The sequence below is a fragment of the Oenanthe melanoleuca genome, chromosome 5 (genome assembly GCF_029582105.1).
Source record: "Oenanthe melanoleuca isolate GR-GAL-2019-014 chromosome 5, OMel1.0, whole genome shotgun sequence".
NCBI lineage: Eukaryota > Metazoa > Chordata > Aves > Passeriformes > Muscicapidae > Oenanthe > Oenanthe melanoleuca.
Genome location: NC_079339.1, coordinates 12,288,712 through 12,304,901, shown reverse-complemented (window position 1 = coordinate 12,304,901; position 16,190 = coordinate 12,288,712). Strand labels below are relative to the sequence as shown.

Genomic DNA, 16,190 nt, shown 5'->3' with positions numbered 1-16,190 from the left:
TTTTCCAGTCTCTTCCCTTTGCTCTTAGGGTAACAATTAGTGACATACTGTGCACACATAAAAAACAAGCACTTTAAAGTGGACTTAGAACACATTCATAATTAAACATATCTTTGAAGCAAGCTAGTGTAACTTGGAAATATCTAATTGGAAATACATATTAACCTTACAGTTTATTAAGCACTGAGGATTGCTGCTTGTTACTGGATTTCAAAATTGTTTCAATATTCCTAAAGAGTTTAAGAGAAATCTGAGATAAGAAAGCTGCTGGCAAAGATGTCACCAGATACAAGTCCTTACAATGGTCTAGTAAAAGATAAAATATTAATTTTTACCTTGTTATACTTTTGTTATTTTTTAAATAATGACATTTTAAGGAAAACTGAAAATGGAAACTTGTCATGTAAAATAATAGAACAGTAACTTAGACTAACTAGTATCATTTTTTCAGACAAAGCGAAATGATATTAAACAATATTAAAATGATACTTTATGTATACAAGCACACCATCTAAACAAAAAATGTTGAGAATACAGCAATCAAATCAGAATTTTTCTAGTCTTCACATTATCTGCAAGAAGAACGTATGACCAAAGAAATATAAAATACAGTGTATGATCAGTAAGTGCCAGCTTCAATTGTGCAATATTTTATTAATGACAGAAATATCTGGTTTAACACTGCTTATGTTACAAAAAAACTGCAGTGATAGTGATAATGGCAGCAAAGGGGAATTTGGCACTGAAGATATAGCAAAAGCACATTTCAGTGGTCTTTTAAGTGCATCAACAAAAGGCTTATTAGTGAAAAATGAAAAAAAAAAAAAAATCAACCCCAAACCTTTCAGTTATTTAAACTGGCCAATGAAATAGCAGATTCAAAATCTGTGTAAAATAGTGTAATACAGTTTACACAAGGTTATCTTTTTTTTCCCAAGTCAATTGATGCAAACACAAATATGCTAACACACATTTAGGAATAGCACACGTGCATTTGGGTTTTATTCAGTTCAACTACACAGCATTTAAGGGTTTAGTATTAAAAGGAGCACTTTTAAAACTAGGCTTATCTGTGGCTTGCTTACTTGTATCCTAATTTATGACTTTTTTGTTTGTTTACAAATTAGACCTACAATGGTAGTGTTTCTAGAAATACATTGGGGTGGAATGTGTAAGTTTGTTATTTTAAAACTCAGCAACCTAAAATGTAGTACAGTACAGTGATTTTTATCTTGTATCAGGCTGTACACAAAGTTTCCACCTTCTGGTTTCCATATGTGTATTTCAGGATGTACATCAAACTTGAAAGCAATAAAAGCTGTCTCTGTGATGGAAAAAAAAGTGTGGGGCAAATTAAAATAGGCATTTTGAAACAGTAGTTTATGTCTTTAAAAAAAAAAAATCTTTAATTCTCCTAAAGCTTTACATACAAAGAATAAATGAGATAAGATCTTATTTCCTTAAAATTTAATATGGGAAATGGGTGCAAGATAAAAATCTATGATGTGGTTGACTTGTTTTTAAACGTGAACCTGAGTAAGGGCAGGAAATACAACTTTACTTATGACTAAAAGAATAGAATTCCTTCATAATTTAAGTAGCTGAACAGGTTTTTAATGTTCTACCACGAAACAGCAAGGCAACAGATGAGAATGGCCTTGGATTCAATGAATTATCATGAACATCCACTGCAAACCTGAATATTTTCTGCAAAAATAAAACATCAGATTATGCACAATAATAAAAAGCATCAGAAATAGATGCACCTGGATTTTCTTTCCTCTTTTTAAACCACAAATATCAAGATTCAGCATTTATGTCACAGTCCTTGAACAGTTGCTCTGAGATGACTACATGAAGCACACTACTGCACTAAGTAGACACCCCACAACAGGCTTGCACTGCAGCAGTAACATAGTTTTCATGTAGGCACAGACTTTTTTCTCATTCATGTTCAAAAACAACATGAAATAAGCAACTCAAGACAACATTAGGATTCATCCTGCGGTTCCTTGTTAGCAAAAAGTTCTTGCCACTTTGGTAATCAAAGTCACTGAATGTTTTTTAAAAACTGCAGGTACCTCAAGGAAAAGAAGAGTTCCATATTCAGCAAAGGCAGCATTATATCAGGATATTTTATACCAACTAAGGCATAAAGAACTTTGCATCAGGGTATACAATACTCAATCTCTGAATAAAGTTCTGTATTCTGTGTGGCGAAAGTGCATAGGAGTGGGATTCCACCAGAGTGAAAAGAATCCTCTCACAGTATTAAGGCCTTTCAATTTTATGTGAGCTGTGTCAGGCTGAAGTCAGCACAGTGGAAAAAACATAGGCTGTCATCACACTGGACACCACTGGAGTTCCCTTAGCATGTCTTGTCTTCTCCTAGCTGTCGCTCATCATCTTCATCAGCTTCCTCAATAACCTGAATGTCATCTGCTTGAGGTAAAGATGAGATTTCAGTCAGCAGTTTGGCTCCTTCTGTTTTGTTTTTTTCTTCCTCTTCAATCACTTTCTTCCATATTTTGTGGTTTTCACTGAGGTGGTGTATTAGCTGGCAAAATATTCGTCTACCTTTTTTCCTTTGAGCTTCTGTAAAATGATAAGCACATTGGATTGTTTGACATTCTGAGAAATTGTATTTTACACATACAAAACCAATGGCACATTGCAAGTGAGATGTAGCAAATCTGAGCAAGGCACATGGATGATTATTCTGAGTATTTAAACAGTGGCATGGCAAAGGATATCAACAAGTTTCTATCTTAAATTGCAGGAATACAATTTTTATTAAAAGAGGAAAATTTACAAAGCAGCATAATGGCAAAATCTACAAGATTTGTACTGCACAATTTCAACTGTCACTGCTATGTCTGAAGCTACTGAGAGACAGCTAAGCACCAAGTGAAACACAGAAACTTACTTAAAATGAGATCATCTTCCATTTCTTCATCATCACTCTCTAACTGAGCACCATCATCATCTTCAGTGCTTTCTGCATCCTCCTCCTCTTCATCAACCCACTGCCCTGGAAGTAACCCAGCTGCGTTGTAGGAATTGCAAAGGGGGCCAACTATGTGAGTGATGAAAGATTCCTGCAGTTTTGCAAGCTGGGGAGAAGAACGATCCATGAAGGGGCTTATAGGTAATCCAAGACTTGCTTCCTCATCACCCTGAAAAATAAATGAAAAGAATGATCAGAATATCTCACAAAATTAGCTACAAATTCTTATTTTAAAAATTACTTTTAATGAACTGAGAAACCTTCAGCTTTGTCACGAGGGGAAGTGCTTGGAAAGACACTGATCTCTTCTCTATGGTCACCAGTGACAGGACCTGAGAGAATGGTCTGAAGTTAATTCAGGACAGGTTTAGGTGGGTTATAAGGAAAAGGTTCCTCACTAAGAGGGTGTTTGGGCACTGGAGCAGCTCCCCAGGGCAGTGGTCACAGCACCAAGTCTGACTGAGCTCAAGAAACATTTGGACAGTGCTCTCAGGCACAGGGTGTAATTTTTGGGGTGTCCTGTGCAGAGCTAGGAGTTAGGCTTTGGTGACCCCTGTGGCCACTTCCAATTCAAAATATTCTATAATTCCATGATCCATCACATGGATTGTATCTTTTTACTGAGGAGAATAATTGTATGGACTAAGTGAATGAAAATACTATTAGGTCAGTTTAAAATAAAGACACATTGTGGCTCAGGCTTGCACAGTCCATAACCCTCCCTCCAGCTTTGCTTGTGTCTGGATGGAGAGCTAGTTCTACTGGAGCTGCTGTTCCTCTGCCTTTACAGGATGGTTTCAGAGGAAGCAGAGATTCAACTTCAATTGCTGAGCTGATGAACAGAGAAAGTGGCAGAGTAATCAGCCATAGCAAGGCACGATGGTAATGGCATCCCCTGCAAGGCCACAGAAGAATGAAATGAGCTATAACATCCAGAATAAAGTGGTTTGTTTTGTTGTTTTGGTTTTTTGGGGTTTTTTTTCCCCATTTTATAAAGTGGAGAAGAAAAACATTGAATAGTTGCTCATAGAAAATCTGAGCTATAATTACTTATCTCAACACTTCCAAGGACATGATAGTTTTAGAGCTGCACTTACATTTTCAGTCTTGTGGATTTTGTACATATTCTTTCACCTAGAAACACATCTGGGATCTTAACTTCCAAAAGTGAAAGAAGTTATTCTGATTTATCAGCATTGTCCTAAGGAAAGAAGCTCTCTCCTTCAAAAATCCCCTAGTATATGAAAAATGGACAATATTGGCTGGGAGCTTGTTTACTAACACAATTATTAGAAACTAAAAAATCATGCTAGTAAGCTACCTGTGCAAATACATTTTAGTATTAAGAATGAGAAGATAGCAATATGTTACCTGAAGGAATAAAGCTTAATTGAGTTAAACCACTGGTAAAACAAAGAATCAAGCATCACTAAAAAGAGAAAATTGCTCTTTCCATACCCACCTGTTCATAAAATTCATTGACAATGCCTTCAGTCCACTTCAGATGCAGGTCTCTGATTTTGGCTGGGCCATTGATATCAGCCAGTTTGATGCATATCTGGCAGGCCAGCAGGCGATCGTTTTCATTGCTCCATTCTATGCCATTGCTGTTCATGTCATTGACCTGGGGTGGGCACAGACATGGAGTTAAAACTATTCAGCCATGGGTTTATTAGGCAATCCACAAACCATCTACAGTTGGTTCACACAAAGGAAATACTCTATTTGCATTTTAATAGCTTGAATTTAAATAATATAAAACTTTAAATGCAAGTAATTAAAACTAACAATTACTGAGAAGCAATGATAACATCAGTATATCAAGACCAGATCAGTGCAGACACTAAAGTGGAACAAACCTTGGCATTAAATTCTGCAAGGAAATCAAAATGCTTCTTGAGGTCTGTGGCAAGGATTGCTTCAATCACTAAGAAACGAAAGCGCTTGAATTCTACGTGATCGAGGTTTGATAAAAAGTTGTATTCTGGTCGTGATAAGAAAAGATTCCAGGCAGATGCAGCATGGTGATTTTCTAAGACTGATCTGTCATTGTAGAGAACAGCCTACAGGAAAAAAGAAATAAGCAAAGAATTGTAAATTACACAGGGAAGTTTTAAAGTTGTAATTAAATATTCTGTAAGGGCTAGTCAGAAACATTAGGTAAACATAATAAAAAAAAAATTTGTCTTCTAGTTTTGGGGTTAAAGTGACACAAAAATGACAGATGAGGGGAAACCCCCCCAAACTTAACCATTAGCAAAGTTCTTTGTTTCTTTAAAAGTCCTTAACAATGTCTTAGTAACAGCTACATTCAGACTGTAGGCACACATACACAAACCACTTAAAATTTTGCAAAGTCTATGTAAAAAAGAAAACAAGAAAATAAAAAAAAAATATATTTAAGTATATGCTTTTAATTCCTCTTAATTGTGTCGGAAAAACAAAAACAATAAAAAACCCCAACCCAACAAAAACAAAGAAATAAACAAGAAATCACACAAATGAAAAAAATCCTGCCACAAAAAGGACCCCAAAACATAAGAACTGTTGCAATGGAAAATGGTGCAAAGTATCACTAGTTTTCAAAGGGCTATGCTTAATGCTGATGCAGAAATTTTAACTGTAAACAAGCTAGCTAAACAGTTCCAGATTTTACTCACAGCTTCCATGCTTACATAAACACTCTATAAAATAATTAATCCAATATATATTAAACAGAACGTGAAAAAACTTCATTTTGCCAATGCTTTTTGCAGTTTTTCAAAGAATGCTTGTATTTTGGAAACTGGGTGATGGATGGTTGTGTTGTTTTGTTTTGTTCCTCCTTGTATGCTGTTTTCAGCAGATATACATCAGTGCCTACATCCTAAATAAACTCTCTTTGTAATAAAGAGTTGTTGAAAACAGATTGGAAAGTTTACTTTCAAAGTCCTTATCTCCTAACAGTTTCTGATCTGTTGTTGATGTTGTTATTATTATTTAAGCTTCTTGTCTGTAACTTCCTAAGAGAGATGCAATTAGCCATCATAGACCCATGCTCTCCATTAAATAATCCTTTACTCTATCCTGCATTGATTTATGCTGTTATTTTTAATTTTGCAAAGTGAAAGTTGTTTCTACATGTATACACAACCAATACACACAAAACACATCAGAATTTAACAGGAAAGAAAAATAAAAATATTACACAAATATAGTAGACATTAATTTCCCCACTTCCTAAATTGGGCCTTAAATACTTAAATCCTAAACAACTTACTTTAGGGATAGAGAATAGAAAAAAAATTCTTTATATTGATTTCAGACAGAAACAAGTAATTTTCTGTGTGAAGAGGTTTTTACCTGAGGTGCATTTGTGGCCACCAGGAAAGCATTTGTACGTCCAGGATGATCATAGTCATGCATGGCAGCTGCTACATACAAAGCCATCAATTCTAGAGCAGGAATATTTGATGCCAGACACCCATAACTGTCATCAACAATAGGACAGCTTTTTGAAGAAGTGTAGATGACTTGAACTGGGGCAATACCACTGGCTTCATCTAAAAAAAAAAATTCAAATACAAAACCAGAATATTTTTAGAAGAGTATTTAATTGATATTTGTAATACATTATAAAAGTGTATAAACAGCCAGACATTGTTGCAAACATGATATAGTTATCCTTGCTGTCCTGAGGCTGAATAATTGGCAAAGAGTTGAATTTTAAAAAAGAAAAAAGTCATAATAATGTTTATAGATACACTGACAATTTTGAAGAAAAGTGCCATTGAGTTGCAAATTTGTAGCACTAGCAGAGCATTCTACTGTTTGTCTCCAACCTGAATTAAAAGACTAATCAACACCTTCCTTACTATTTCTGTAATTTGCCCATTTCTTGAACTTGCAAACCTACAGGAAAAACTGGAGGGGGGCAGTGGAAACTACTGCAAAATGAATTAATTCCATTAATTTGGAAATATATGCATGATAAGAAGATTCACAGCTTTGTTATTCTCTTTCCCATGGACAAAGTCACTGCCTTAAAAAAAAAAAGGAAAAGAAATAGCACCTATTTCATCAATGCATAATATAAAAGGAATTAATTTGCCTTAATAGAATAAGCAGGGATTAAAAGCCTGAAAATATTTATACCAGGACAGTCTCTAAGCAATAAGATTATAATTCCTTATTTTAATTTTTTTTTCTTTTTTAGAGGACAATGAAATTATTTTTATCACTTTTCTTCAGTTAAGTCTCCAGTCCCATCCCATTTAACACTTGGAGAAAGAAAAGGGAATAGGGTGCAACAATAGATATGGATAAAAAAGGAGACAATTCCAGCCCTTTAAAAGCCACATGACTTGTGTCTTATCTTTTTCTGCTACACATATAAGACAGAATTCTTGGAGAGTGCTTGATTTCCCCTTTTCATTTTTCTGATACAAACCATTTAGCATCAAAGTCTATGTCTACAATATTTTTTCTTTATATATACCCTTTACTTATAGGATACGATTTTGTAAAAATTACAAATTCTAAATTTAAAATTTAGTTCCATGATGTCACAGACAACACAAAAGCATGGTTCATTGGAAGTAACTTCTCAAAACATTTGAATTTGTAGGTATTGTTTCCTTTTCAGGGATGCCCTTATGCAGTTATTGTTGAGGTAGTCACTTCAGTGTTTGAAAGTCTGAATGTGATACCTAACAGAAAATCCTAAAATATTAATTTTTATACTAAAGCCATTATGGAAAACCTCAATTAAGTTAAATACTTTCGTATTTTTTCTTTGGTCTATTTAACTTTCCAATAAAGTTAAGAAATATTAGCCTAATGTATTTCAAATGCTAAAAATACCCTGACTATGGCAGAATACAGAGGTTTCATTCAGCATAGAAAATTTATTAAGTGAACCAGTTTTCTTGGCTAACAAACTAACCATTACTCATCTAATAATTTTTCTAAAAGTCAATTGCATGATATTTCTGAACGGCGTGTGCTTTGTGATTTTTTTTTTTCTACTGCCTTATATTAAAGTACATAAAAAAAAAAAAAAAAGTGAGTCATAAGAATAATTAGATATTTTCTTCCAGAGTAATTTGCATTACAGCATTCTTCAGCAAAACAAAACTAAGCTGTGTGCATACATACCTATATCACTGTCCATGATGTGCTCGTTACGGATTTGCTGAAATCCGGGAATGGGCCGCGTGGTCAGGTACCACACTGCATGGAGAACATCCGTGGCATGGATACGATTGTGATCTGAAAACCAGCAGGGTACAATGAAAAAATATTATCTGAAATGTCCTCAAAAGGAATAACGGAAACAGCAACAAAAAATACATGTACATAATGTACTGTAGAAGGGAGATGCTTATTAAATATAAAAGGAAAAATAGAATTTAACGTGTTAGTGGTGGATATAGTACCACTGCACATTTTTAACAAGGCAGTTAGATAAATATCAATCATTTTCTATGCACACTTCATCCCACCTGGGCCTCAGGAAGGGATTAAATGGCCTTTTAAATCAATAATGGTGAGAAACAACCATGGCCTGCAATCTGATGCCTACAAGCACCTGGGCTGGGCAAACATCTGTGGAGTGGGGAAGTGTGTTTTTTGTTTTCTTTTCCAATAAATTTGGCTGTCTTGCCTGGCACAGCAAGGCAAATAAGTACCATCAAAATTCTCTATTTTCTTCTTATTTTATAAAATAAGAAAATTTTTTCTTACTCTTATTCTTCATCCAAATTTCTGTTAAATCAGCAATTGTTCACCCATGGACCCTAGTGTGTTTGATTCAACCACTAATTCAAATTCTTTAATATTATCTTCAGACTCCAAATTAACAAACTCATTTTTAGAGTCAACTCACTGTATCCTGCAATCCATTAGACCCATTCTAAGCTCTGCTAAATGCATTCATTAAAAACACACCAAGCTGCCTACAAATACAAGTGCAGACACCAAAGGAGAGACACTGATATAAAATTCCAAGTGTAACCAGGGAGCACTTACAGGGAATATCCCGGTAGCCATTTTCTAGAGCACGGAAGTAATTCATGAATTCTTGAGTGGGGATTTTGAAAATCTCAAACAAGCCAGTGTCTTGGAACAAGGAGTAAGACACCTAAACAAAGATTAAAATGAAAGTCTGAAAGATATACCTATGCATGTCCTGCTTTTTTAACTTTAAAAATATTCTTGTTTTTAAAATTTTACTTGCCAACAGACATGGAAATCACTGAAATTCCACTATCAGAATGCTATTATCAGAGAGATGTATTCAATAAATTTTTAGCACAAAAATGTGGATTTTTATGATCCTCTCAGTAAAGAATAATAGAAGATTTTATTTTATTACTGACAATTCTATGCACAACTGATTTTTAATAATATACCCCAAAATTTTTTAATAGAATTAAATAAGTCATACCCTATTCCATTAGCGACCTAAAAAGAAGAAATTTATATTCTGATTTATTATTCAAAACTTCAAATTATTTAATTATAACAGCAGAATCTTTAATAATAAAAAGAGAAACAAACAACACCAGCTCCCCAATACTGTGGTTGTTTTTGAGACTTTGGCAAAGAGATCCTATTTCTTGTATTTATTATTATTTATCTTGAGTGTTTGTAACAGAACAAGCTGGTAAATGAAGAAGTATTTCAAAAAGGTACTCAGAACTTCCATAAATGTCTATAAACCATATATTATGGTTTACATGTAGAACATAGTGTACTTCAAAACCTAATCCCCCTACAAGGCTGCAAATTTATTTTTTTTCTTTTTAATTTTAAAAACAAGTCACTGCTACTCATTTTCATAACTTTTTTCCCTAGACACAGGAGAGGAACAAGAAATTCTGAAGTGTGGGAGGTGCTCAGAGGAACTGCAAAATTAGGGGACATCACTCCAGGGTGGAAAACAAAGATACTGGAAATAAAACTGTTTAGTGGTCAGATCGGAAGCAATCAATCCATGATTGCTAAATCCACTCTAAAGCAGGAGACAGAAGCTTCCAGATGACCTTGATGAGTGGCAGAAGCTGGGGAAGAACAAATAGAATCCTACCCTTGCACCTGCCAGCAGGTTTGGCATCAGCAAACATGAAACTGCACAGAAGAGCTTAGTAATAAGTCAGAAAGAGATAAAAGGGATGCTACGTGCAGAAAGAAGCATGGAAAAAAAAATCCCACTGTTTGTAGGATCAAGAGGCAGAAGATTGCCTGAAAGATCACTTCTCTTTCCCCACAGGTGCAATGCTGGCAGAAATATTTTGCTGAAATAAAGAAAAAAGCAATGGTTGACAAACAGAGTAGTAATTCTGAAAGCAGGAGATAATTTTGCACAGGAAATGGCAGATTATGGCAAAACCTAGTCAGTGTGAATCTAACCTATTCACACTGAGAATAAAATTCAGAAAAAACTGGAGCACATTCTCTATAGAAAGAACATTTTTTATGGTTTACAATGACATGGAATACATGAGAACTCATATTTCTGCTTTTCAAGATAGCATTCACATAAATGTCAACTGCAAAACTTCTTCATGGTTTAAATAAAGGACAGCTTTACATACCCTCCTCATATAACAAAGGACAACAAACCTGGCTAAGGATCCTTCCAGACTGATCTCCCATTTCTTTCACAAGGTCAAAAACTTGGAAATTCCAATTGTTCATCTTCTCCATTAGTGAATCATGGTCTAATAACATTGTTTCTAAAGTAGAACCCTGTTCCACCTGTATAAGATTAAGATACTTTATCATCTCTAAAATAAAAAAGAAAACTAATTTATCAGTTGTGTTGCCAAAAAAAGCCTTGAAAATGATAAATCATTAGTGAATTTATTGAATGGTGCTGCAACTAGGGCTATGAGAAAATCATAAATCAATATCACAAATAGCACACTTAAAGGCTTGAGTTTTCCTGTTTTGGACAGTAGATTCCAGGGCTTTCTGAGATAGTGCTAAATTTTCTTTCTTATTTATTTTTAACAAGATGAGTTAATAAAAAAAAAGCAGAAATATGTATAGACTAATGAAAGATTTACTGCACTTTAAGAATAGGTTAATTGGACAAGCATTAAAAACACCTGATGTATAAATCCAAAAAGTTAATAGCTCTGTATTGAACGTTCATTTCTCTCACTGCAGCTGCTGAATCTTTCGTAAACTTCCAAAAGAAAATATTAATGTTTGAGCATACCCTCCCAACACAAAATCTACACAAATCAATGCTGATCTACAAAATCAATACAATATCACAACCCTTCCTGTCATTTGCTAGTGACATTTATGCAAGATAATCAATTGTTAAATGAAAATTTAAATTCCAACCATACACCATAACCCTTTAGAAATCACTGTTTTAGTGATGTAAAGGCCTCTTCACAGCAAGTTAGAAATTATAAAGAAATATTGAATTGAGAAAAGTTATTGCAAGTTGGTTCTCTTGGTTTTGTTTTTTTTTTTTTTTTGCAATTACATGCTTACAAGCAGTTTATTTTGTGTTTGATCAATCATTTCCTTCCTTTCATCTTTCCTCTTCTCTGTATGGTGGAAAGAGTCTTGGGAGACATTAGTACTTGCAATTTCACCTTAAAGAAAACACATACAGAAATACTATATCAATAATTGATTTGCAAATTACTACTGTCTAATATTTTTTTAAATGATCTTATGGATTTGTCACAGAAATATAAGTAATAGCTTGTTTCTAAACCATTTTACTTAAGAGACATGAAAAAAAGTCATAAAGGAGAAAATATAGTATTTATTTAAAGATTAAGAAAAGCTTAAAAGCATAGCATTTATTCAAAAAAATTGGTTCAGTGATTAGTTTAGCTTAATTGGTAGAGCACTTGTTTAATACATGGAGTACAGAACTATAAAGATTTTAGTGGAAGCCTGTTTTAAAATCCTGACTATGAAGCAGACATTATTATTTTGATTATTCTAAAACATAGAACAAAGTAAAATAAATACTTAAGTTAAAAAATATAGGGAAAAACTATGTAGAAATAGAAAAAATTTAATTTAATTGGCTTGGGAAAAAAAAAAAAAGCAGCAAGTTAATATCAAGTATTTGTCTATTTTGAAATCCCACCTGATTTTCTCTCTCTGTATTCTGCAAAGTCTGGTTCTGGTATTGGAACAGGCTTGAGTATCTGACGTCCACAGCTTACAGAATACATGAAAAATATTTACAACATTCAGTAACTTTCTTCTTTTGCTACTTCTGTCTTCTACTGAAAAATATCTGCAGATTACTTTTTTAAAAAAGGCTGGTGAAGGTTCCTTCAACAACTGACCTGAGTATTTTCTCCTAAATTTGGCACCCATAGGTTTAGTCTGTCTTTAGATAATAATCAACCATCACCTCCCCCAGACTTAGACCCCTGAATTATTAGAGCTCATAACTAAGAAAATATTCAGAAACAGAATCAATCCCCAGGTAAGAAACCCTCCTTTTATAAAATGCCATGGAATATTGTTCCTCTACAATAACAGCTGCTGAGAAGGATGGGGCCATGTCAAAGAAGTAACACACATTCAGCATTCTTTATTCTTCCCTGGATAACACAGTTACAGCTTATTATGAGATTTATGCCCTTTTTCAATCCTAGTAGGGGCACAGGATTGTTGATTTTTTTTTTTTTTTTTTTTTGTATGCTTGCTTTCATATTAATTGCCATTTTCTTTTTGTTTTCATTTTAATTGCATTCTTTTCAACCCATATGAAGTGACTGAAATGATAACAGAGTTTACAGTACCTGCTACACATATAACCTACAGGTGTTTTAACAGGCTGCTGAAAATCTGGAGAGCTAGGTGCATGTCCTGGAGGCTTGTGGATATTAATGCTTGGTTTGGTGAGGAAATCAGCAGTGTCAGGGAACTCTACAGGTGACCAGTTGCTGAAAGCCCCACTGGAGACAGATCCATGGCTCGGTGACCCCACGGGACTCAGGCCAGGAGAAGCACCTTCCAAAACAAACATTACATGGGGCTCAGATGACAATAAAGTCATTTACTGTTTACAAAGGTTGGATTTAAACAACAAGGGGCAGGCTGATGTTATTTTAGTGCTATGTTTGCATGAAAAAACCTGTGATGCACCACCATGTTACTGTACAAATTGCATGGTCCTACCTGCTCGTCTGGGACCCATGTGATGAGTCAAGGTCACAGAGGATGATCTTTGCTTTGGTATGGTCAGCAAGTTGGCACCAAAAGACCCATTTGAGTGAGATCCTTGGCTGAAAAGAAGACAGTAAGGATTTTTTTTTCTTTGTTTCCTAGTTTTTCTTCCACTTCTATTAAATAAAATGCTTTTAAAATAGCTACACTGCCCTGAGACAGGTCCACCACCATTCAAGAAAGAGAGAATATTACAAAGCAGTCGAATTCAAAACCAGCTAAAAAATTACAATGAAATAAAGTTACATGAAATAAAAACTGCTGTGTACTGATTGAAAGCAACAAAAATCTTAACACAGTCCTAAAATGGTGCAGTAAATTTATTCAGACCATGTGTGAGAAGTTTTACTTTCTAACATTCTACTTTCCTTGAACATTTGAAGCAGGCTGTTTCCTAACAGATCTCAGAATCGACTACTTTGGAAATACAATGAAAACCTTACATAGCCACATAAATTTTGCATATTCAATTAATTATTTTATTTATTGTAAACTTTAAATTAAAGCTGCTTTCGACATCAAAGCGTATTTTGCTTCAGTGGCCAAATCCTTAAACTCAATTGCTCAATCCTGCCATCTGCTGCTCCAGGGACAAAATTTCACTCCATGATTTAAAATTTATTTCCTTTAGTGAGCAAAAGTGTATTATGCAATTAAATATGTCTATTTCAAAGTGAAAATTTCACTTCAGGAGGGGAAAATAGTATTTACCAAGACAGATTTAATCTTTCTTAAGCCAATCACAAAAAAAGTCCAAGAAATGATACTTGATACAGAAACTATACTTGATCTTCCATCACTAATTTAAATACATGAATATGAAAACTGAGTCCAAGTATAAACAGGGATTTATTTTCTGTGTATCTCCAACTACTGGAAAGGGTCCAGTGGAGGCCACAAAGATGATGAGGGGTCTGGAGCATCTCCCATACATGGAGAGGCTGCAGGAACTGGGCCTGGTTAGTCAAGAGAGGGCTGAGAGGGGATCTCATCAATATATATAAATATCTCAAAGGTGGGCTAAGAGCAGTGCCCAGCAAGAGGAGGAGGAGCAATGGCCATAAACTGAAACATGAGAAGCTTCACCTCAACATGAGGAAGAACTTTACCTTTTGAGTTAGTGTTTGAATGAGAAAGCACGTCAGAAATCTGCATACAAATAAAACAGAAGTTCCCAGGAGCTGCTTTTGAGTAGTAAGGAAAGTGAGGAAATCCTGTGTAAATGTACATTGAGGCTGCAGCAGGAGGGCTGAGCTTCAAATTGAAATCCCAAGGTTGCTAAGGTCAATGTAATTTCTCTGGTCCCTGGTTATTTCCAGTGGATACAGCTGGGGAGGTCCATCTGGACACCAGCAACCAAGTCAGCATGAAAATATAATCTTTTAATGACTACTGCTGCTTATATTAAAATCTTCAATTATACTTCATACACAAACCAGAATTAAATTTTACAATGTAAAACTTAGAGATCATAGTTTATTCAAGGGGGAAAACCACTGACAGGGCCAAATTACTTAAGTGGTTCACTTTAATACTAATACTGATAAGTAAATTCCTGGGTGTGTATATATAACTTTCAATCCACTACTAATAATTACCAGTTATCAGCATAACTCACATTTTCTTATTTAAAATTGCATTTGTTATACTTTCCTTATGACTTATGTCATTAAAAAAAAAGAAAAAAAACCAGAAACAAACAAAACCAACAAAAAGAAAAGCAAAATCAAACACATTTTTACAGATTTCAGAAGCAAAAGCATATTCATTTATACATTTAAATAAAATTTAATGTGTGAATTTTAACAACATATAACATTACACAAAAAGGAAATGAAAGCATTCATTTTAATCCTAATTCAGAATGTCATCTTAATTCTGGAAATAAAAGCTCTAAATTTGCACTGTATTTGCTAACAAATAGAGAAGACATTGCTACCATAATGTATTTACACCTTGCTTGATGACTGGTGGAACAATAAAGACTATAATACACACAACAGTGCCTACCAACCAGAAGAAAATTGTCTCAACTTTTTAATTATGTATGGGTAAATGGAAGCTGGCAAGTGATACATATATTAAATAAAAAGAAGGAGGAAGTCAGTACAAGTTTAGACACTAAACTAGTTTGTTTTTCAATCATATATGTCAGAGTTTCTTTTCATTTCCTACTCAAGCTTATATCAAGGCCTACTTACTAAGACAGAGCACACTATTTAACCTCAGAATGACCTGATTTCTACTTAAGACCAACCAGAGTTACAAAGCATAGTACATAATTAACTTTTCTAGTTTATGCTGGCAGAATTTGGAGACTTAATTCACAAGACCTTACATCAAACACTTCTGCTGCCAAGTTGCAGCATTATTATTGCCTTGAAAAGGCTGTTCAGTGCTTACCTTGGTGTGTTATACTCCTGGTGGGATCTCTTGCTGATGTTGCTCCTTTCCCATCTAGATGATGTTGATTCTATGGGTGACAAGGCAGAAACTCCTGAGGATCGTCTCAGCTGTGGGGTTGGCAGGCTGCTCCTGCTGCTTAATCCCTGTTGGGTAATTTGACCATGGTTAAAATCCATGCAAGTAAAAGCAGGTGTTAAAATTTTATTTATGGTTTGTAAGAGCTACTTACTGCTCATTTTTATAGGGAAACAGCTGATGTGGTGTCTTACCACAGGTATGGCATCTTACTCCAGGTACTTCAAGGGCAACAAGGCCATGAGATAAGAGATGTGCATACTCAGGGGTTTGCCTAGACAAATTCTACTTGCCTAGACTGTAAAATCTGTTAAAATCATGACTGTTAATAGCAGCAGAAATCTACCCATCTGGCAAGCATTCTACTGTCATACACTAGGAAATCTGGGGACAGTTCTAGGGACAGTCCTGATGGGAGAGGAAAGTGTTTCTGTTGCAGAGTAGCCTTGCAATGTTTTTTGTCTCGTATTTAATTTTTTTTTCTGAATACTGGGCAGTTCAC

The 16,190-nt window shown here is 34.7% G+C and overlaps 1 protein-coding gene across 1 annotated transcript in view; it reads right to left on the bottom strand.

Moving 5' to 3' along the window:
• Positions 1–634: 634 nt before the first annotated feature.
• Positions 635–16,190, bottom strand: part of PDE3B (phosphodiesterase 3B) — an 81,482-nt gene continuing 65,926 nt past the window's right edge. Inside the window, exons 4-16 of the mRNA XM_056491971.1 lie at positions 15,611–15,756; positions 13,160–13,266; positions 12,781–12,991; positions 12,114–12,187; positions 11,501–11,604; positions 10,613–10,747; positions 9,017–9,128; positions 8,144–8,257; positions 6,350–6,549; positions 4,867–5,070; positions 4,470–4,631; positions 2,927–3,176; positions 635–2,595 (exon numbers count right to left, since the gene is read on the bottom strand). Of these exons, the coding sequence (XP_056347946.1) occupies positions 2,369–2,595; positions 2,927–3,176; positions 4,470–4,631; positions 4,867–5,070; positions 6,350–6,549; positions 8,144–8,257; positions 9,017–9,128; positions 10,613–10,747; positions 11,501–11,604; positions 12,114–12,187; positions 12,781–12,991; positions 13,160–13,266; positions 15,611–15,756 (2,046 nt within the window). The 3' untranslated portion in view covers positions 635–2,368. The remainder of the gene's footprint in view (positions 2,596–2,926; positions 3,177–4,469; positions 4,632–4,866; positions 5,071–6,349; positions 6,550–8,143; positions 8,258–9,016; positions 9,129–10,612; positions 10,748–11,500; positions 11,605–12,113; positions 12,188–12,780; positions 12,992–13,159; positions 13,267–15,610; positions 15,757–16,190) is intronic.